Source organism: Protomyctophum parallelum (assembly GCF_964188405.1).
Source record: "Protomyctophum parallelum genome assembly, chromosome: 22".
Classification (NCBI taxonomy): domain Eukaryota; kingdom Metazoa; phylum Chordata; class Actinopteri; order Myctophiformes; family Myctophidae; genus Protomyctophum; species Protomyctophum parallelum.
Window position 1 is genome coordinate 16,404,752 of NC_139714.1, and position 23,181 is coordinate 16,427,932.

Sequence of the window (23,181 nt, forward strand, 5' to 3'; positions counted from 1 at the left end):
GTCGCGAGTGCACCTTAAGCACATACACACACTGGAGTGCATGTTCATCCACCATTTCCGTCATGAAGCGACAGCACTGTGCACGGTGCAAACACACGCCTTGATGACAGAGTGCATGTTGTGAGAGAAACGCAGAGAGACAGACAGCAACATTAAAGGACAGAGGGAGACAGAGCCTGCATGAACAGGAAGGATATCTTAATGCCATGAAGCTCCCCTCTGAGTAAACGCTATACGAGTCAATGACATATTTTACAAGTGTCTGATCCGCTATGAAGAGCACGATAGAATACACAAGAGGGGCTGCACGCACGCACGCACGCACTCACACACAGCGAGGAAGTTAATTGATTAATATTGTGTGTGTGTGTGTGTGAAACTGGAGCCTCTAAGAGTTGGGTAGTCTGGCAACACAACTTCAGGACCACAGCTAAGGGGGCTGTTGCCATGGCGATATGAGGGGCAAGGGCAAGAAGGGGTGATGTGTGTGCATGCGTGCGTGCGTGTGTGTGTGTGTGTGTGTGCGTGCGTGTGTGCGTGTTATGATTGATAGGAACTAAAGGTTTACGCTCAGGCAGTTCCCAGGCATATATATGAGCATGACTGAGATCGGACAACAATTAACAGTCCACCACTATAGCTGATTGTCTAAATCAAACGTTGCCGATCTAGAAGGTCAGAATTTGACGCAATTAGACACGCTGTGATCTTGTAGATCACAGCGCAATTTTTGCACAACACAAACTGTCTGTACTACGTAAATACAAGAGGAAGGTTTGGATTGAGTTCAAAGGCCACCGTGTGAAGGGTATAGCCAATCGGCTGAGGAGTTTCCTATGGATATGGGATGGTACTTACATCTGGCCTGCGTTATAGTGTCCCCGATGGTGGCTTGGATGTAGTGCAGGCTGTAGTTCGGAAGGACCAACGCTAGGCTGAAAACACACACACACGGTTTAAATGTTACTTTTCAGTTATTGAAAAAATGAAAACTAAACCACTTCATTTAATATCATTTTTTTCCAAAAATAGCCATTTATTTTATCCAAAAATCACACACGTGTGAACTGAGTGGTGCAATCCCCCCCCCCCCCCCTGCAACACATTGGCTCACTTTTCACCAGATAATAGTGTCCACAAAATGAAAAACTGGCCTTAATCATATTGGACAGTGAAATCCTGAGTCTTACTCGAGTATACAAATGTAACCTAAGCAAATGGACCCTTTCCTTGCGCGTCCATTTGGTTACATATTATGCATACATTGTTAAATATGATTTTACTGTGAGTAGCTGCAGTTGTGATTTATTTATTTATAAAAAATAAAATAAAAAACACAGCATGGCGAAAAAGTGACCACTTAAGCCAGGATTTAGTTTTAATAAAACACAAGCTCACAAGATGCTTGTATATAATGACAAAATTGTCAAAACAGGGAGGCCAGTTTTAAAGTGATTAAAGAATGTGTTAAAAAAAAAGATAATAAGTGTCAATCTAAAATCTGCTTAATCTTCCCCAAAAACATTCAGAGGTGAGGGAAATAATTTAAAAGCTCAATTGAATATGAGCTTAAATGCAAAAGCAAGGTGGGTGGGGGGGGGGGGGGGGGGCAAACAACAAATATTTTAACCCATTTTGGGCGGGAACCCCTTTTGGTGTTAGCATTATGTTACGCTTTAGCTATTGAAAAATAGCAGATCTACGAGCTTGTAGATCTGCTATTTTTGAAAAAACGAAGAACGACTGACATAGAAACATGTAGCTTTTTCAAGGGGGGTGGCAAACGACCCCCCCCCCCCCCGAGTGGCTGAGCTGTGCCTGGATATCGTCCTGAACGTTTGACCTCATTATGAAGGGTTCCGGGTTCTGTTCTGGAGTGGTTCTGAGCAACTTAAGCCAAGACCTTCCCCAAGTGGGCCAACAACGGATTACACACACTGTAGCATCTGGGCTTTTTCCACACGTTCTTACACAACTCTGCCTGGGTTGTTATAATAATGTCCCTCTAAAGCTGCAGTACGTAGGTTTTATGTCCTAGCCTGAGATTTGGAGATATTGCGTTATATGAGCTTCAGGCAGTCCTTGTCAAGCAGTAGGTGTCCTGCCCGACACCAGGCGTCTACATCAAATTTGTCACACACGTTACCGCAGTGAAATTTGTTCTCCCCATTTGACCCATCTCTTGGAGCGGTGAGCTGCAGCGTGTGCTGCGCTCGGGAATCATTTGATTAGTAGATTTGAACCCCCAATCCAACCCTTTGATGCTGAGTGCCAAGCAGGGAGGCACTGGGTCCCATTTTTAGAGTCTTTGGTATGACCCGGCCGGGGATCGAACCCCCGACCTCCCAGTCTCAGGGCGGACACTCTAACCACAAGGCCACTGTCTGGTAAATGCCAGTCCTTGTCAATTCATTATTCAGACCAGTGTGTGTCCAGTGGAAACCTTGTATGAATCTGATCTCAGGTCAGAATGGGTTAATATTATACGTATTCAGAAGACGGTGACATCATCACACCTACCTGTAGTCTGTCCCCATCACTGGTCCATAGGTGTATGACCTCTGACCTCTGTCAATGTATCGCTATGGAGACAAAGACACAGCCCATTGGTCGAGAAATAGCACGCACAGACAGACACAGCCCATTGGTCGAGAAATAGCACGCACAGACAGACACAGCCCATTGGTCGAGAAATAGCACGCACAGACAGACACAGCCCATTGGTCGAGAAATAGCACGCACAGACAGAGACAGACAGACAGACAGACAGACAGACAGACAGACAGACAGACAGACAGACAGACAGACAGACAGACAGACAGACAGACAGACAGACAGACAGACAGACAGACAGACAGACAGGTACAATGTCCAGTACTTTTACTTCTACTCCATTACTCCAGGCAAACATCCTTTTACCTTTTATTATTACTGTACATTAAACACTTCAGCCTATATACATTTTGGGCCATTTGAAAATAGCCGATCTATACAATAGACAATGTGTCGCGATGCATTGTGAGCTTGTAGATCTGCTATTTAAAATATATTTTAATACAATTTCTGTACTTTGAAAACATTTAGATGCCAATACGTTTGTACTTTTTACTCGAGCACATTTTGAATACCGGACTTGTACATACCGGGTATATGATCGTAACTGTAGTGTTTCTACATTGCACTATGTACTTTTTCCACCACTGAACGCGCACACACACACACACTTACACACACACACACTTACACACACACACACACACACACACACACACACACACACACACACACACACACACACACACACACACACACACACACACACACACACACACACACACACACTTTGGCCAAGGTCTCCCAGATGTTGCTATCTCCATGGTGATCTTCCATCATGGAGTCTCTTACCTCATCCTGGGACTTGAGCAGAGTGTCGACGGTGTGGTTTCCTTTCAGCCCGTCAATCATCTTCCGTCTTATCTGTGTCGTGCAACGTTGGACCAAAACAAACAAACGGTGGAGAGTCAAACGAAACCACATTCACGGTTTAACCTCACATTTAGGCCTGACCTCGAAAAAAAAAGAAAAAATCTTCTAAATCCTCCAGTTTTCTGAAATAAATATTTTTAACGATTTTTCAAAAATAGCAGACCTACAAGCTCGTAGCGCGCCACTCATAGCTTGTAGATCTGCTATTTTTCAATAGCTGAATTATAATATGTTTAAAACACCACAAGGTGCTTGTACAGTAGGTCTGCTATTTTTGTGGCACAAATCTTTGAATATATATTCTTTCAGAGAGAACGTTTTTTACTTAAATCTTTGATTCTGTGGGGGGGGGGGGGGGGTCCCTGGAACAACATATTTTCAAATGGAGGTCGGCAGCCAATTACATATAATTTCTGGGGTCCTCGACGTGGAATAGTTTGAGCACCACTGATAAAGAAACATTAGGTTTTTCTGAAAACCGTCATGATTTTAGAAGACGTTTTCTAGAATCGAACGTAGGTCTAAATGGTTTAATGCATGGGTTTTCAACAGGTGGTCCGTGGACCACTGGTGGTCCGTGAAGGTTTTGCATGTGTTCCCTGACCATGCATTTAGTAATGTAGGAAAGGGAAGATTTGTATTTTAATTTATTGTATTGACACTCGATCGACGTTGTCAGTTACTGGGAAGTCGGACGTCAAGAACTTCCACAGAAAAGGGAGGTAGAATCTCAAGGGAAACTGTACCGGTTTGCCTGGTTGAGTCACCATTATAAGGAAATGTGCCCAAAATTAATTGCATGCGTCTGCTCGCTCATACATACAGTAAGTTACAATGAACAGCAACATGATTTTAATATGGAAGGTTAATTTCTCCCCCACACAACACCAATATCCCCCCTCCCAACACAACAGTGGTCCCCAGGTTGATTCTCAGTCAGGGTGGTGGTCCCTGGTTCATAATCAGTTGAAAACCCCTGGTTTAATGAACTACTGGCTCTAAGATAACTTTACTAAAGGACCAGTGGTCCTCGACGTCCATGCCAAAAGGACCACCAAATAGCATCTATAGCTGCACCCTGTTGTGAAATGGCTTGAAAAAGAAGAAGAAAGCAAGAAAAAAAAACTGAGAAAATGGCGAAAACTGCAGATGCAACAGATAGTTAGCTTCTAGTTCTGCTATTTGTTAAAAGAATAATTATAAAAATAATCTAGACAATAACATTCCCAAAATAGGGACACCAGCTTGAAAAACACTGTGGCACAATAATCTTACTGTATTAATTTAATTTAAAACACACACACACACACACACACAGCTGTGTCTCTTTATGTCTCTGTGTACTATAAGGTCATTTAGAACTACAATAGTCACCGCTAAACCCCTTATCCCTAAACGTCTTTGCCTTTTTATTTTATTTTGCTAAACATTTTTTAATAGTTAAAATGCCCAGTCTCACAACAAGCTCACAACGTGTCAATGCAATTGGCTAGTTGAACTATTCCAAAATGTTTTTCAAAATAGTAAAAAAAAAAAAGAAGAAAAAAGGCAAAGAAGTTTAGGGATAAGGGGGTTTAGCGGTGACGAAAATGGGGCCCTAAATCCTGACTGTTCTATTTTTTATTTTAAAAGTTGTATAAAACAATCAAACAAATAATTACAAATTAGAAAAACAAAAAAAGTGTTGTAACCTGCCGTTTTTTTCTACTTTCCAATTATTTGTTTGGCCACAAAAACATTGTGTTTATTGTCATGATTGGTCACGACAAGAGTTGGCTTTGTCCGCGGCGTAACCGTCTTTAAATAAATACTTTCTATGAGGAAAATGAACGGGGAATTATTTTCCGGGTCTCTCGAGGGGGGGGGGGCGGACTGCGACGCTCTATACCCAGCTAGCCATTACCCATCATACTGACCTCCACTTTGACCTTTGACCTAGCCATTAACAATCATACTGATGACCCCTGGGGTCATACTGACCTCCACTTTGACCTCATCCTCCAACTCGGCGTCCAGGAAGTCCAGAGTTACAGGCTCTTGGAACTTGCGATTCTACATGGAAAGGAAAATTATGTTTATTACATTAGCAACCTTTTAATCACCATATTATCCTAATACAGAGGATGCAAGAAGTACAGTAGGCGCTGCGATTTGGGAAAAAAAGAGAGCCATGGACATCCAGTAACCATCTTTGCTTCAGCTGTTTTCGTGAGAGCAACATCATTAACCCATTTAGACCTGAGTTAAAAAAACATTCACTTTGAAAGAATATATATTCAAAGATTTGCGCCACATTCTTATGATTTTTCAAAAACAGCAGACCTACAAGCTCGTAGCGCGCCACTCGGTGGCGCGCTATGATGCTGATGCCGCATTACCTACGTTTACTGGGGACCCCCTGGGAATCCCCCAAGGGCCCCCGGGGGTCCACGGACACTTTTTTGAGAAGCACTGGCATGCATTCTAAGCATTTATGGACAGTTAGCTTTTATAAATGTCATTTTGAATGTGAAAACACTGTAGTTCACTGCTGTCTATATACTTTGCGCTACGAGCTTGTAGGTCTGCTATTTTTGAAAAATCTATCTAATCTGATCTCAGGTCAAAATGGGTTAAGCTGCTTCTGGGAAACGGGACGTCAACAAAGACGAAGGGAAATGATTGAACACTATCACCACCGCCGGCATGTGAAATAAGGCTCGTCGTTTTCTTCGGTCGTAATCATCTGTGACCAACATTGTTTTGGTCCAAGAACAATCTTGTGAGATTTGATGAGAAACACATGGCCAGGTGGGTGTTTTGGACTCGACCGCAAACATTTAATCTCAAACATCACAGTATTGGGACACAGTTTATAAAGCTACGATCCGGAACTTATTTTAACCACTTCTCGGCCTACTTTATAGTTTATACTTCATCGTACCACGGTGCCGTGCAGCGAAAATAGAGCTATATACGTAGCTTGTAGATCTTTCGCTATTCGTGAAGAACATTTAGCTCATAACTAACCTGCGCAAAAATAGGGACGCCAAGTTGAAAAGTGGATAATGAATAATCTTTTTATTTTAAGTACCCATTTAGGCCTGAAGTCGAAATTTAAAACGTCGAATTTTTTTAATGCCTTTTTTTCTGAAAAACCTCATGTTTCTATATCAGTGGTTCTCAATATTTCATGTCAAGGACCCCAAAAATTATATGTAATATGCCACCGACCCCCATCTGAAAATATGTTGTTCCAGGGGACCTCTCCAGAAGCAAAGATTTTAGATCAAAACTGAAACTCTGAAAGAATATTCAAAGATTTGAAGCAAGATTTTTCTAAAATAGCAGACCTACAAATTCATTCAATCTGCTAGGGTAGGGTTAGGGTTAGGGGTAGGTTGTCGGTCTAATGACAGTCGGCCTGATAGTATGTCGGAAACAAAAGCCTGTACCGTTTTTGCTTCCTTTATGATGAATTCCTGTTCTGTTCTTTAACTATATAGAAGTGTCTATTTGTACGTCTCTAAATGTTTTGATGAATTTAACATGGTGGACCCTCTTGTAAACAAGTGTGATGCTTAGTTGCGTCGTCCACTCACAGTTAACAGTCTTTGTATTGAGTTTGTGCTTGAAATGTACTGTAATTCTGCAAACTGTTAATAAATATTTCAATCAATCAAAAAACACCATCAAGTATCCTGATGTCCTTACACACCGAAGAGGAACGGTAAAACAGGATTTTGACATATAGGTTTGTGAACTATTGACTATTTCTATGTATTTGATGTATATTACCATGTGTTGTTCTTGCTTAATGTAAGTCGCTCTGGATTCAGAGCGTCTGTTTAAATGCCTAAATCGTAATTGAACCAATTTGTTTTGTGGACTACATTGTTGTGGGTCTAGTAAAAATATCCCTTTCTTTTCCTACAATTTATTTTAGAAAATAACTTTTTCATAAAGTTCGTAACGGGGTTGCATGGCATCTCGGCGCGTTGTGAACTTAATGTACCTCGGCTGTTTTTACTTCCGAAATACTGCAGTAGGGCTCATAGCCTAAGTAATTAATTCACTTACAGGCTTGTGTGAACCGCTGCTTTTAAAAGAGAATTTGGGGGGAGAGCAGTAGGCCCAGAGCTCTCTCTATCTCTCTCGCTCTCTCTCTCTCTCCTTACAGTATATCATATTAGTTTATGCTTTTCCAGCCTCTGTTATGTTATGTCGGGTTGTTAAAGCTTCACTTGCTGACACTAATGTGTTTATGCTTGGTCTTTACTAGGCTACGCAGGATGAAACCTCCATCACACTGCTCAGTCTCTGCCCTCGTTGACAGTCAGGTATGCAACACGTCGCTTGTTAAACCATTCTGGGCGGAAACCCCCTTTTGGTGATTTAAACACTTTGTTATAAGTTAGCTATTGAAAAAATAGCAGATCTACAAGCTATGAGCTTGTAGGTCTGCTATTTTTTTTTTAATCATTAAAATGTGGGCGCAAATCATTTAATACTGTATATATTTCAGAGCGAACATTTTTAACTAAAATATTGGCTTCTGGAGGGGGGGGGGGGGTCCCTGGAACTACATATTTTGAGATGGGGGTCCGTGGCCTAATAGAGATAATTCGGGGGGTCCTTGACATGAAAAAGGTTGAGCACCACTGACATAGAAACATGGGTTTTTCAGGAAAATGTTAGGATTTAGAAGCCTTTTTTTTAATCGACCTCAGTACAAAATGGGTTAAACCATTTTGGACGGGAACGCATCTGGGTCACCTTAGCTTTTCACCACTTTTAACCATTATTTTAAACTGTTAGCAAGATCTACGAGGTTGTAGGTCTGCTATGTTTGAAAAATCGTGAAAATGTGGCGCAAAACATTGAATATATATTCTTTCCCATTGAACGCTTTTAACTCAAATATTTGCTTCTTGGGAGGTCCCTCTGTGGAACAACATATTTTGAGATTGGGGTCCGGGGACCAGTTACATATCATTCCGGGGGTCCTTAATTGACATGAAATAGTTTGAGAACCACTGATATAGAAACATCATATGTTTTTCTGTCATGATTTAGAAGACATTTGTAGAATCAGTTACCAGTTTTAAATGGGTTAAAGCAGGCGGTGGGTGGGATTGTAAATTCTGGGGGCTGTTGTAATTAAGTGATCAAATCTTTTGTAAGCAAAGTTCTGGACGATTAAAATAGTGTTAAATAGCGCACGAGGACAAGGAGAACATCTGGACCACGCTGGGGCCTGGTGCACAATGTTTTACCAAATGTAGGGCGGCAACCCATTTTGGGTCACAGACCTGTTTTTATGGGTTGCGAGTACACTATATATATATATATATATATCTTTTTTCCCCAAACAATGATTAAAAATGTCAATAATAGTGAAAATAACAGATATACGCACTCACAACGTAGTGGTGAATTCATTAAGTCTTTTTTGGTTTGGGCAGCAGGGAGACACCACATTGGGCTGTATTTTGCGTGTCTTAAGTACCAGGTCTTATTACTTAACTTAAGACCTGGAGGTCAATGCTCTTTGGCCACTCAGAATAGCCAAATGGCATTGATCACGCCTCCAGGTCTTAATTTATGTAATAAGACCTGGTACTTAAGACACGCAAAATACAGCCCATTGTCTCTGTGGGTCTACAAGATCAAATCGCGTAAAAAGTGTATGACTAAAACGGATTTAACCCATTTTGGGGCGGGAACCCCTTTTGGTGTTAGCATTATGTTATGCTTTAGCTATTGAAAAATAGCAGATCTACAAGCTTGTAGGTCTGCTAAAGAACGACTGACATAGAAACATAGCTTTTTCAGAAAACGGTCAGGATGGAGAAGAACATATTTAGAATCTGATCTCAGGTCAGAATGGGTTAAAATGTTCTGGCAGAATCGACGGGACGCACCATTGGCTGGAGGTTGGGATGAAGGACCACGTAGCCGTTGGGGTCGATGGCGAAGAAGTAACCGTTGGGTCCAAACTGAGGAGAAACAGACAAACAGTCACTAGAGAATAACATGAGACCTAAACTACGAAATGCATTTACACACGTTAGCATCAGTACTGTAATGTCATTGAGTGATGAGTGTAGGTGTGCTCACCTGTGTGTGTGCGTCTGTGTGTGTGTGTGTGTGTGTGTGTGTGTGTGTGTGTGTGTGTGTGTGTGTGTGTGTGTGTGTGTGTGCGCGCGCATGGGCGTGCATGTGTGTGCGCTCTTACAGTAAAACGTGGTGTTAGTCTCTCGATATCCTCCAGGGAAACATCAACAGCCATGACACCCAGGATCAGCTGGTTCTGAGATTTCTGAACAACAGAAGAACACATTTTTAGTTAGTTTGTAGTCTTATGAACCTCAGGAGGCTGAAGGAGACCCCCCCCCCCCAACACACACACCCCCCAAACCAGACTTTGAATAGCGGACACATTAGCACATTCCACACCAAGACAACATGGGACACAAAGCAAGAGGGGCCATTAGATACCGGGTCCAGGAAACAAAAGAGAAACATAGGACAGGGACACCTTAAAATATAAATATTAATTAGAAGACTATTTAAGGGACTATTTAAATGGAAAACAGTAAAAACCCAAAACAACAAAACTTAAACTCGGGAATAAACTGGAGAAAAATCTAAGAGTGGTTTGGATCAGGCTTACTTCAGATACATGGCGAATGCACTCATTCCTTGCATTGTGCTTACATTGTGGTGCGTTGCGACCGAAGTCCTTCAGCGCCCCCTCCCCCCCACACACACCCCCCAGAGAGGCCCGCTGGTGTTGTTCTTTCCTACATCAGTCAGGCCTCCCGCGGTCCCGCCAGTGCTGTTTCCGAAAAACTTAAGCGTGGCGCACACAGTTCAGCTGAAACACTAATTCCCGCGACGATCTGCGGCCTACCGTGAGTCACTGACCGACGAGGCATTTCCAGCATCCTGGAGGTGGGTTTATGTCCTCTCCGAGGTACAGTTATACTGTACACACTGTACATGTAAAGAATATCTACACTCATCTTGAACCAATTAGAAGCTACCGGATTGTTTGCCCTCTCTCTCTCTCTCTCTCTCTCTCTCCTTATCCCTCTCTCTCTCTCTCGGCTCTCGGTTTGATCTCGGGTTTTTTGATTTCACGTTGCGCGACACGGTCCATTCCTCCTTCCTGTGTGGAAGCGCGCGTGGGCGGGCTCTGACCGACCTAGAGGGCGTTGTCGACGGAAAAGGAACCAGGATGTAACGGCCACAACAAAAAGGCCCAGATGAAAGGCGGGGGATGAGACGGTATAATTGTCTGTATTCATAGTGCATGTTTGATTGGTTTTAGTGTGGTTGACATTATGGTTGAGGTTGAGGAACTCACCCGTAGGGGTCAAATTAAGTGTCAAAGGGGTTTAGTCAGTTGTGTTAGAGGAAGGTTGTAACGCATGTATGGAAGAGAACTATACAGTAGGTATTGTAGACCATGGGTTCCACAAAGGATAAGGGATAAAGTTGAGATAGATTCTGCCAATAATAATGTGACCAGATTTGACTGAGAGACTGCCATTACGCAAATTACAGCTTTTCACCAGAGGAGATTATTAATTTTCTTTTTCAAAATGAGTTCATAGCACAGGCAGACTCGTCACATAATAGAGCATGTCTGAAATAAATGTCAGAGCTGAAATTGACATGTAAATATGAAATAAATGCCCAAACATGTATCTAGGTGTAATGTTAGAGACCACAGAAGACAATGTGAATATGAAATAAATGCTTAAACATGTACTCTATAAGCCATATCTCCAAAACTGGTGGGCCAAACTGAACAACCAAATATGTCAATTTGAAGCTATGATTCCCTGCTTTCATATGACATGAAAAAAACGAAAATTGCAGTCAAATTTAGTCACATATTCTTTGAGACACACATCCAGGTTTTTGCCATCTCAAACAAGGGAATCACGTGACCCCGATCCTACTTCCCTATTCGCTCATACAAGGACATGACGTACATACGTGTAGTCAGGAGGATATAACAAGTTATAATCTAATACGACGTAGATGCTTTCCCGGACTGAGTGGTGAAATAAGTAAGAGCGTTCGTATAGGACTTAACCCATTTTGGTGTAAGCATTATGTCATGCTTTAGCTATTGAAAAATAGCAGATCTACAAGCTCATAGCTACGCTACGAGCTTGTAGGTCTGCTATTTTTGAAAAATCGAAGAACCACTGACAAACATCAGGATTTAGAAGACAGTTTTAGAAACTGATCTCAGGTCAGAATGGGTTAACACACCTTGATGCCTCTGTCCTTGTCAGCTTTGGTGACCGTCTTGTTGAAGACGGGCAGCGTCCCGGTTATCACCAGACCCAGTTCCTGACGGGCAAAACACAACAAACAACGTCTTCATCATACAAACTACACACACACACAACATCTTCATCATACAAACTACACACACACAACATCTTCATCATACAAACTAGAGCTGTGGCCTGAAAAGGTCATTGAGAACCAATGGACCAGAGCAAATAAACATCGCTGCATACACATCATAACACAATGTAAATGACTGTATATGTAAAGGGTTGAGTTCGATATATGAATTCATATATTATGTTTGCGTCCTCTTGTAAGATCTTGTAACTTTAATTTCAGCCCTGTAATTAAGCCCTTATATGTCTCAGCTGTGGAAGTGTAAAAGGCTGCCAGCACTATGACTGGGAGTGCCGCGCTATGAACTTGTAGGTCTGCTATTTTACAATGGTCCTGAATAGGGGAAACTATGCCCGAACAAATTGCTCTATCGCAAAAAGTAAAAGTCGAATGCAAATATTTTTTCCGCTGTGAGTGGCCTGAGATATTGAGGTACACCATGTGCGATTGTGGTGTTGGTACGATCGAAAATGTGGTTATAAGAGCGAGTTAAGAATTGTCATCGCGATAATTTCCTCGTAAGAATTATACAATGGAGGTCAATGAGCAGCTTGACTGTATTTGTGTCACTTAAAAGGCCGTAGTTCACATTCTGTATGTCTCTGTGCTTTGGTGGTCACATTGTGTGAAAGAGGACATGTGTGGCTACAAAATGACCAAAGAACATGCGTGTAAAATGAATATTTTGGCCGGGACGACAATTTGTTTGGTACATTTTCAAGGAAAGATTTTCACTTTCCACACTCTAGTGAAAGAAGCCCCGCACTCTAAGTTGGCACTAATTAGGCGAAACGGCCTGCGATTGAACTGCGATTTCGGAAAAACCGTTTAACATATTCGAATACGGTTTGAACCACGAAGAAGTCCAGAGTCGTGTGCGCTTTCTAAAGTTTAAATCACGTTTCTACGACAAAGTATGCCAGAGTAATGAGGCTGCAAAAGTGAGGTTGATTTAGAGATAAATCCCATACATTGTCGATGGGAGGAAAAAACTATAAATAAAGTTAAATATTTGAAAAAGTATAAACTTTTTCAAAACAACTTTTTCACCAATGAAAGTTCAAAGATAGATGAACATTATAAAGTTTGAATGAAGTTTCAAAGTGAAAGTATGACGGAGTAATAAGAGCTCAAAAAAGTTAACTGTGAAAAATGGGACCTTTCTTCCATCGACTCACTATAAAGAATAATTTCATAAGAATAAAGAATAAAGAATAAAGCAGAAATAACTGCAAGTTGAAGTTTGAACTAAATTTCTAGTATAAAGTATGCGGAAGTAGTTAGGTGACAAATTAGGTGGAAATTGGAATAAAGAAGTATAAATAAATATAAACTGGCAGTAACAATTGTGTGCTCGCTGAGGCGAGCCCACAATAAAGTGTTACAATTACAAGAGTCTGGGCAACCACACTAACACTAAAACTAATAAAAAAGTGTAAAATAAAAAACTAACAAAACCCGCTCTAAAAACAAATGAAAACTAATCTGAATTAAAAAAATTCAAATAAAATAAACCAACTCACTAAAAAACTAAACTATAATGAAAAATCCCAAAGTATTTAATTATAACCTTGCCCTGTAAAAGTAGTAATAATAATAATAATAATAGCTTAAATGTATATAGCGCTTTTCTAAATACCCAAAGCGCTTTACATAGGAACACTAGGAACAGACTTTATTAAGAGAAAAAACCCCAAAGCAAAACGTAACAGATACAACAACAGTACAGGGTTAAAAAGATAAAACGATATAACGAGGGAAGGGGGGGGACGGACACATCCTAACCAGACCTCAGCTGGGGAAAGGTGGGTTTTGAGCAGGGGGGCAGTCAGACAGATATTTTGTGAAGCCACAAGGAAATCGGGATTTCATATAATGGCCTGTTGTGGCGCTGTCATTGGGCCCATAAAAACCCATAGCCCCATAGAAGTCCATGTATTTGGGCCCAACTTCACCTAGACTGTATTACCTTAATAAACATGGTCATGAATACTTTCTGCTTCCAGTCACTAGTTTAAAGTCATAATATTATTTTTGGAAAATTATGGTCCCATTTATAAAAAAAATGACCATAAAGTCGCGTATGTTCTGAGGGGCGTGACTACCATTACAGTCTATGATCGGGATCCCCCACCCACTCGAGTAAAAATAAAAATGTACAATTCAAGGACTGACAGGCTTCATTTTACGTTCATGTTAGACCCGGGGAACGCTTTGTCCATATTTTTTACAGTCTATGGTTTTGAGTGAGGTTTTGAAGGAGAGGAGAGAGGGAGATGGTTAGGGAGTTCATTCCAGAGTTTGGGGGGCTGAAACATAGAAGGCCCTGTCTGTCCCCCCATGGTGCGGTACTTGGCCTTGCGGACCTTCAGGAGGTTGGCTTCACTGGACCTGTATTCTCTACTATACTTGTGGGAACATTTGGACCCTCACAAGTATAGTAATACCTAGTACACGCACGCACACACACACGTGTGTGACCTACAGGTCTGCAATATGCATTGTGTCGTTAATGCGTGTAACATACCAGGGCGTCCCAGTAGACGTTGGTCCATTGAACCTGCTTGGCTCTCCGGTCCGCTCGCACCATCGGTCTGCCCAACACATCAAGGTACTCCTGTTGGGGGGGGGGGGGGGGAGAGAGAGAGAGAGAGAGGATTCATACAACACATCAAGGTACTCCTGTTGGGGGGGGGGGGAGAGAGAGAGAGAGGATTCATACAACACATCAAGGTACTCCTGTTGGGGGGGGGGGGAGAGAGAGAGAGAGAGAGAGAGAGAGGATTCATACAACACATCAAGGTACTCCTGTTGGGGGGGGGGGGGGGGGGGGAGAGAGAGAGAGAGAGAGAGAGAGAGAGAGAGAGAGAGAGAGAGAGAGAGAGAGAGAGAGAGAGAGAGAGAGAGAGAGAGAGAGACGTCCAGCCACTAGAGGGTGCACAGAACACCGTCACGGACTTTGAGAAAACAGTGACCAACATACAGTACAGTAGGATAAACGAGGTCATTCCCACCTGTTCAGAATCGCCTTTCCGTTTAGAATCGCCTTTACGCTTCCGTTCTTTTTTTAAATATATGTTATTGCTTTTAATGCTTAATCTGAGTTTTTCTTTCCTAATAAAGTTGTTTTTCTTTTTTCCTTCTTTTTTTTCCTCTCCTCCCCTGGCCCCCAGAGTACTACATAATATTATATATTATATATATATATATTAATATTTATATATAGCTATATAAATCTTGCTCTGGGGATAAATTCTTGACCATCAGATCCTGTGTCTACTGCTGTAGTTTTGCTATTGGTTGTATATGACATAGATTAGAGCTAAAGTTGTTCATGTGTGCGTGTCATGTACTATACCTGTGTGTTGATTCTGATCGCCCCGATGGATGGTATTTCATAATAATAACCTGAAAGGAAAGAAACAATCGTTGAGAACGTTGACTTTGTTGGTCGAGGATTCAGACGTCAGCACACCGTTCTGTAATATTCAGACGTCAGCACACCGTTCTGTAATATCCAGACGTCAGCACACCGTTCTGTAATATTCAGACGTCAGCACACCGTTCTGTAATATTCAGACGTCAGCACACCGTTCTGTAATATTCAGACGTCAGCACACCGTTCTGTAATATTCAGACGTCAGCACACCGTTCTGTAATATTCAGACGTCAGCAGACCGTTCTGTAATATCCAGACGTCAGCAGACCGTTCTGTAATATCCAGACGTCAGCACACCGTTCTGTAATATCCAGACGTCAGCACACCGTTCTGTAATATCCAGACGTCAGCACACCGTTCTGTAATATTCAGACGTCATCACACCGTTCTGTAATATTCAGACGTCATCACACCGTTCTGTAATATATACCATCATGTGGCCGAGCATGCTGGGGCCGATGAGGACCGTCCTATAAGCTCATAACCTGCCGATCTTACCAATTTAAACGCTACGCAACAGGACTTATTTAAATGAATAAGACATTATTTGAACTAATCTGTATGGTACAGTGTGTCCATGTGCCCTGATGTCGCTTATATCTACTGGTCAAGGTGCTCGGGTGCTCGGGCACAAGTGCGTGTTTCGGCACGCCGGCCAGGAGGAAGGCCTGCGCGCCGAAACGCGTTCATTTCTCTAGGTCAGTGATTTCCCAAACTGTGGTGCGTGCGTGGCACCCCTTGTGGTGCGCGAGCGCCTTCTAGGAGGTGCGCGACATTACAAAGGCTATTGGCGGTGCTATGGTTTTATTTTAAATATATTAACATATTATGGCAATATATGCAGAATATATCCTACAGTATGCTGCATATATATATATATATATATATATATGCATATTTAGGTTAATATAAATAGGAAATGTATGTTTCTATATAGCTTATGCAATTTATATTTCCATGTCTAGGTGGACTGCTGCTGCATGTGATTTCATGAAATAAAGAAACTCAAACTATTAAAACCCATTTTGGGCGGGAACCCCTTTTGGTGTTAGCATTATGTTATGCTTTAGCTGTTGAAAAATAGCAGATCTACAAGCTCATAGCGCGCCACCGAGTGGCGCGCTATGAGTGGCGCGCTATCTTCAAGAATCTGCACCCATCAGCTACAGAGACTATCACTAATGGACTCCCTGAGTAGCGTTGTTGGAGACAGTAGGATATAACAGCAGTGACACAATCAATCATTCATTGGCACGAGAAAAAGGGTAAAAAAAAATATATATATATATATATAAGAAAATGTCAACTAGCTCCGCCTGAAGTGCAATATCTCTCGTGGGCAAAGCAGCGATTTGACTCTTGGCTGAGCGGTAGATGTCGGGTCTCCCATGTAGGAGACACTCCTACACGGTCTCCCATGTAGGAGATACTCCTACATGGAGACACTCCTACATGGTCTCCCATGTAGGAGATACTCCTACATGGAGACACTCCTACATGGTCTCCCATGTAGGAGATACTCCTACATGGAGACACTCCTACATGGTCTCCCATGTAGGAGACACGTGTTTGAATTCCAGATAGAACATAACAGTTATAGATTGCAGCTCCAAGTTGTTTTAAACACGGAGCCAACATCAATCAGACGGACGTAAAAAGGGAGTGGATGAATGATTCTGTGGAAGCATACTTAGCTGACCAATCCTTATGGCTTCGTTGCACAACAAACCTCTATAGAAATGTCTGTTGTGAAATATAGTGTATATTTCACATTACAACATGAGATAATAATTAGGGGCACAAAGGTAATCTAGCATGTACTGTATACCAAACGCTACAATAATTTATCGATTTGTATAACTCGATTTTATTGTCCACGGGTTATTTAGTGTGGATGTCATGCTCTCATGCCCTCGGGTCTTATCTTGAGGTAGAAAAGAACCCGCAGAATGTCAAAATGGAGAATTCCACAGCGATCAGCACAGTCAACGTAGCACGGATGGGTTTGTTTTGTTCTAAAGTTTTTAGCTTGTTCGTTGTTAGCCTATGGCTAGCATAAAGTAATGCCTAGCTTAATGTAGTACCATTGTTGTTGCACGCCATCCACTGGATGGGTCCTTTGTCGTAGTTGTGCTGACCCACTGAGAAGGTAAAGATACGGACCTGTGGACAGAACACATTTAGTTAAGAGACCAAAAACTGGATTAAGCTAAAGTGTATTCTAAACATGCTACCTCTGTGTTATTGTTGTGAATGAATGACTGAATGATTTAATTTTGTGTCGAGTCGACCCATCATTTGGTGAATGCATGAATGCATGACTGACTGACTGACTGACTGAATGATTGATTTTATTCTGTGTCGACCCATCATTTGGTGAAAACACAAAAAGATAATTAGAAAATGTTACATTCACTTCCCAATAACTGAAAGCTGCACAATTTACACAAAAGATCATATTGATAACACAAATGATTATATCACTAATAAACTGTACATGATATAATAATAACACATGTTCTCTTTGTTGGCTTATCCCAAACTTTCTCGAGGTAATCAGTAAATGTAAATACTGTACCTTGTGTTCACAAAAAAATGATGATGTCTGTCTGTCTGCATCACTTTAATATATTATATAGTCTATATTTCTAATAGACTTTTTGTTCAGTAACAGAGGTCTCCATCCTCCTCTCTCCAGAACTTTAGTAAACAGAAAATGGATTTTCAGCTTGGGATACCAATTTTATCCAATCAAGAGAGAGAAGTCATACAACAACAAGATACAGGATAAACAAGTAAAAAAAAGACAATTGGAACTGGAACACTTTGAAGCTGATAAATGATCTTGAGGGGTCCTCTCTTCTGATTGGATCAAATTGGTGTGTGCGTGCGTGCGGGCGTGTCGTTTCCAGCCCTACCTTCTTGTCAGCGTTGTACGTGTCAAAGATCTCCTTGGCCCGCTCCTCTCCACCGTCGGTGAACAGCATGATGATTTTGTTACAGTTGGCCCTCGACACGTTCCCCTGCGAGGAGAAACAATAAGCACAGGAAATAGTACAAGATAATAATGAACTGCATTTTTATAGCGCTTTTCCAAGTGCTCAAAGCGCTTTACAACGGTTCATTCATTCATACATTGGGAGGTGAAGGTTCATTCATTCATACATTGGGAGGTGAAGGTTCATTCATTCATACATTGGGAGGTGAAGGTTCATTCATTCATACATTGGGGGGTGAAGGTTCATTCATTCATACATTGGGAGGTGAAGGTTCATTCATTCATACATTGGGAGGTGAAGGTTCATTCATTCATACATCGGGAGGTGAAGGTTCATTCATTCATACATTGGGAGGTGAAGCGGCGAACAGTCGACGCCAGCGTCCTCACTTCCCACATTCACACACTGACGGTGGCGAGCTCACACCGACCGACTCACTGGAGGCGATGTAGGTTCAGTGTCTTGCTCAAGGACACTTCCACATGTGGACAGGAGGAGGAGGAGCCGGGATTCGAACCGCCGACCCAGGGATCATTGGACGACCTGCTCTACCTCCTGAGCCACAGCCGCCCATACAAGATAGGCTCATGAACGATAAAATATATTTACACCTGGGAGCCACCGTCCGAACCCTAACCTTCCTCACCCGTCAGTCAGTCTATTTATAGCCAAACTGCAGCATCTGGAGATTTAAGGGTTCATTTTACAGACAATATTAAACCACTTTTAACCACGCGTCCCTTTTGTTGGGTTTCATTTTCTTTTCAATGTTCACAATTTTCTAATTTTTCATTGAAAACTAAAAAGAGAAAATAAATTAAAAGGCAACCCGAACGTCATTATGGGCGAAAGCATTTGATCAGTGAGTCCCTGGAATTGATTCTTAGTCTCAATTTCAATAGATTTTTTCCCCCCAAAAAATATTAAAGCACTGTGCAGATAGATGTAAATGCTTGTAGCTGGTCTAATTTCACTACTTTAAAGACATTTTAAAAGTATAAAATAGGGCTTATGTCATTAGATGAAGATCTCTGAGTTGTACATACTTAACCCATTCTGGGCAGGGAACCCCTTTTGGTGTTTTAACTAAGCATTATGTTATGATAGGTCTGCTATTTACCGAGTGGCGTGCTATGAGCTTGTAGATCTGCTATTTTTCAATAGCTAAAGTATAACATAATGCTTAGTTAAAACACCAAAAGGGGTTCCCTGCCCAGAATGGGCAGGCACAAATCTTTGAATATATATATATTCTTTCAGAAGACGTCTTTTTTTTACGTCGGGCCTGAATGGGTTAACCTTCTAGGGTGATGATGTATTTGACATTTTTAATAACTCATACAGTCAGACATACTGTATGGACACGGGCACACAAGCTGACAAGGATAAAACTACAGTATGCAACTGCTCTGAAAGACTGCAGTCTCTAATATGACCAAAAGAGGGAGACAGAGTTCTTTAAAAGCCTTCAACAGAATCCATTGGGTTTAAGTTACTCATGAAAGGATTAGTCTTCTTGATTAAAGGCAGTGGATACATGCTAATAATAATAATAATAATAATAATAATAATAATAATAATAATAATAATAGGCTGATTCGTGTAGTTTCATCAACACAGCATTTTTTTTTAAATGGACAGTAGTCGTTCAAAGACTGTTTGCTTGTCTAGGAATGCTAAGAATGCACTCGCTGCTTATGACTTGAGTTATCAAATAATTGCAGTGGAGTAAAAAAAGTACAATATATATTTTCTTTCATAATTTTTATCCCACGTTTTTGTAACCCATTTTTCACCCCTGTGTCAATCATCTAATGTGATCCTGGTCTCTACACACCCTCCACCAACCTAGTCCCCATATATGGGGGACAAGGGGAGAGCAACGGACTTGAACTCATGCTTCCTTCATGCCTGAGTGTCCAAGTTGCTCCTTTACACCTGACAGGGGGGAGTTTCCCTGGTTGGACGTAGCGCGTGGAAGGAACACGTTATTCCAACCAGTTCCTTTCCCCTCCATCAGGCGCCCCGGCTGGCCAGGGGAAAGCAGTTTAGAGACCAGGGTTACTGCATGTTTTTTGTGAGGGTACCTACCCTATAGGGGACACGGGGAGAACATGCAAACTCCACACAGAAAGGCCCTTTCGCCAACCCCGCCTCGGGTATGGGCACTGATGACACGGAGGAGGGAACACGCTGCCAGCACACACGCCCCCCGAGTGGGAATCGAACCAAGAACCTTCTAGCTGTGAGGCGAAAAGTACAATACTTGACACACGTGTTGGACGTACCGGAGCCAGCTGTTGGAAGGCCAGCTCGAAGCCGCCCCGGTAGTTGGTGGTGCCCTTGGCGGTGATGTTCTGCACGGCGTCCTTCAACACCTTCTTGTTGCGGACGTTGGCCTGCACCAGGTGCTCGAAGCACGCCACCGGCGTGGCCTTGTCACTGAACTGGAGAGAAGGGAACAAGGGAAGGAGGGATGACTGGGTAGGCGGAGGAGAGAAGGAAGGGAGAGACATCCAACTTGCATACCAGCTCATAAATGCAAGGATTCTCAGCATATGGGGTTGGGGGGAGCGTAGCCTGGGCACCATTTCATTTAGGGTATATGATCCTGTCGGGAGCGGATGATATTGTTACGTCATGTTGTAGTATTGTTTTGTAGTCATCAGGATGATATCGCTACGTCATGTTGTAGTATTGTTTTGTAGTCATCAGGATGATATCGTTACGTCATGTTGTAGTATTGTTTTGTAGTCGACAGGATGATATCGTTACGTCATGTTGTAGTATTTTTTTGTAGTCGACAGGATGATATCTTTACGTCATGTTGTAGTATTGTTTTGTAGTCATCAGGATGATATCGTTATGTCATGTTGTAGTATTGTTTTGCAGTCATCAGGATGATATCGTTATGTCATGTTGTAGTATTATTTTGTAGTCATCAGGATGATATCGTTACGTCATGTTGTAGTATTGTTTTGTAGTCATCAGGATGATATCGTTATGTCATGTTGTAGTATTGTTTTGTACTAGTCGACAGGCAGGAACAACAGGCGGCAACTTCCTTTTCCCTCAAACCGATTTTTCTCAATAAAAGCTACAGGCTACGAGAGCTTTTATTGAGAAAAGGGAAAAGGAAGTTTCCGCCGCCTGTTGTTCCTGCCTGTCGACTACAAAACAATACTACAACATGACGTAACGATATCATCCTGATGACTACAAAACAATACTACAACATGACGTAACGATATCATCCTGATGACTACACAACAATACTACAACATGACGTAACGATATCATCCTGTCGACTACAAAACAATACTACAACATGACGTAACAATATCATCCTGATGACTACAAAACAATACTATAACATGACGTAGCGATATCATCCTGATGACTACAAAACAATACTACAACATGACGTAACGATATCATCCTGAGGACTACAAAACAATACTACAACATGCCGTAACGATATCATCCTGATGACTACAAAACAATACTACAACATGCCGTAACGATATCATCCTGATGACTACAAAACAATACTACAACATGACGTAACGATATCATCCTGTCGACTACAAAACAATACTACAACATGACGTAACGATATCATCCGCTCCCGACAGGATCATACGGACTTTTGAAACAGAGACCAGGCTTTCCTCTGAGGTGGTGGAAAGCCTGGTGAGGCCAGGTTAATGGGGTTGGGGTTGGGGGGAGGGGAAGGGGAGGGGGGGGGGGGGGTGGCGGGCGGGTCGGGGGGGGGGGGGGGGGGGGCTTTGGGGAGGAAAACCCCATAAAGGTGATACTGGGGGCTCCGCCATTAGACTCAATTCTAAATTGGCTCCAACGAGCGGGCGTTCAATCGTTTTTTTTTTTGGTTGTTCTATACACCTCGTCCCGTTATGAGAAATGCATGCATTTATGATTTCTAATCACTTTCAACCTTGCGTTATACACGATGTGTGTAGATGACAAAGAGCTCGTTACGAGAGGTCACAAATGGCCAAAGCATTTGACTCGTTAGACGCCTTAATAATATGCATTAAAATGGTAACAGACCGAGGGAGACTGGAGGGTTGAAAGGACAAGAGGAAAGGATGTGAGAGACAAGCGGTATAAGGAAATAAAAAAAGAGATGTATTATTTAATTGGAGAGAAATGGATCAGGTGAGTGGAGAAACATAATATCAGCACTGCAATATTATCCAAAAATGGCACAATGCAAAGAGTTAGAGAGTACGCGTGTGCGCCACACGCACACACTCTCTACAGAGGACTGGGGAAAAAAGCTCATTAATACACATCTGCCTTGGCTGAGACTGAAAGAGCCTCTCTCTCTCTGTCAGACACATGCACACTGAATATACTCTCTCTCTCTCTGTCAGACACATGCACACTGAATATACTCTCTCTCTGTCAGACACATGCACACTGAATATACTCTCTCTCTCTGTCAGACACATGCACACTGAATATACTCTCTCTCTGTCAGACACATGCACACTGAATATACTCTCTCTCTGTCAGACACATGCACACTGAATATACTATCTCTCTCTCTGTCAGACACATGCACACTGAATATACTCTCTCTCTCTGTCAGACACATGCACACTGAATATACTCTCTCTCTGTCAGACACATGCACACTGAATATACTCTCTCTCTCTGTCAGACACATGCACACTGAATATACTCTCTCTCTGTCAGACACATGCACACTGAATATACTCTCTCTCTCTGTCAGACACATGCACACTGAATATACTCTCTCTCTCTCTGTCAGACACATGCACACTGAATATACTCTCTCTCTGTCAGACACATGCACTG

At 42.0% G+C, this 23,181-nt stretch overlaps 1 protein-coding gene across 1 annotated transcript in view; it reads right to left on the reverse strand.

Moving 5' to 3' along the window:
- cacna2d1a (calcium channel, voltage-dependent, alpha 2/delta subunit 1a) overlaps positions 1 to 23,181 on the reverse strand; it is a gene marked incomplete at its 3' end in the record, with an annotated part of 155,204 nt that overhangs the window by 40,363 nt on the left and 91,660 nt on the right. Inside the window, 12 exon segments of the mRNA XM_083794557.1 lie at positions 859 to 935; positions 2,521 to 2,582; positions 3,406 to 3,477; positions 5,467 to 5,538; positions 9,390 to 9,464; positions 9,704 to 9,787; positions 11,758 to 11,838; positions 14,426 to 14,515; positions 15,257 to 15,306; positions 17,422 to 17,500; positions 18,256 to 18,360; positions 20,625 to 20,783. Of these exon segments, the coding sequence (XP_083650683.1) occupies positions 859 to 935; positions 2,521 to 2,582; positions 3,406 to 3,477; positions 5,467 to 5,538; positions 9,390 to 9,464; positions 9,704 to 9,787; positions 11,758 to 11,838; positions 14,426 to 14,515; positions 15,257 to 15,306; positions 17,422 to 17,500; positions 18,256 to 18,360; positions 20,625 to 20,783 (1,006 nt within the window).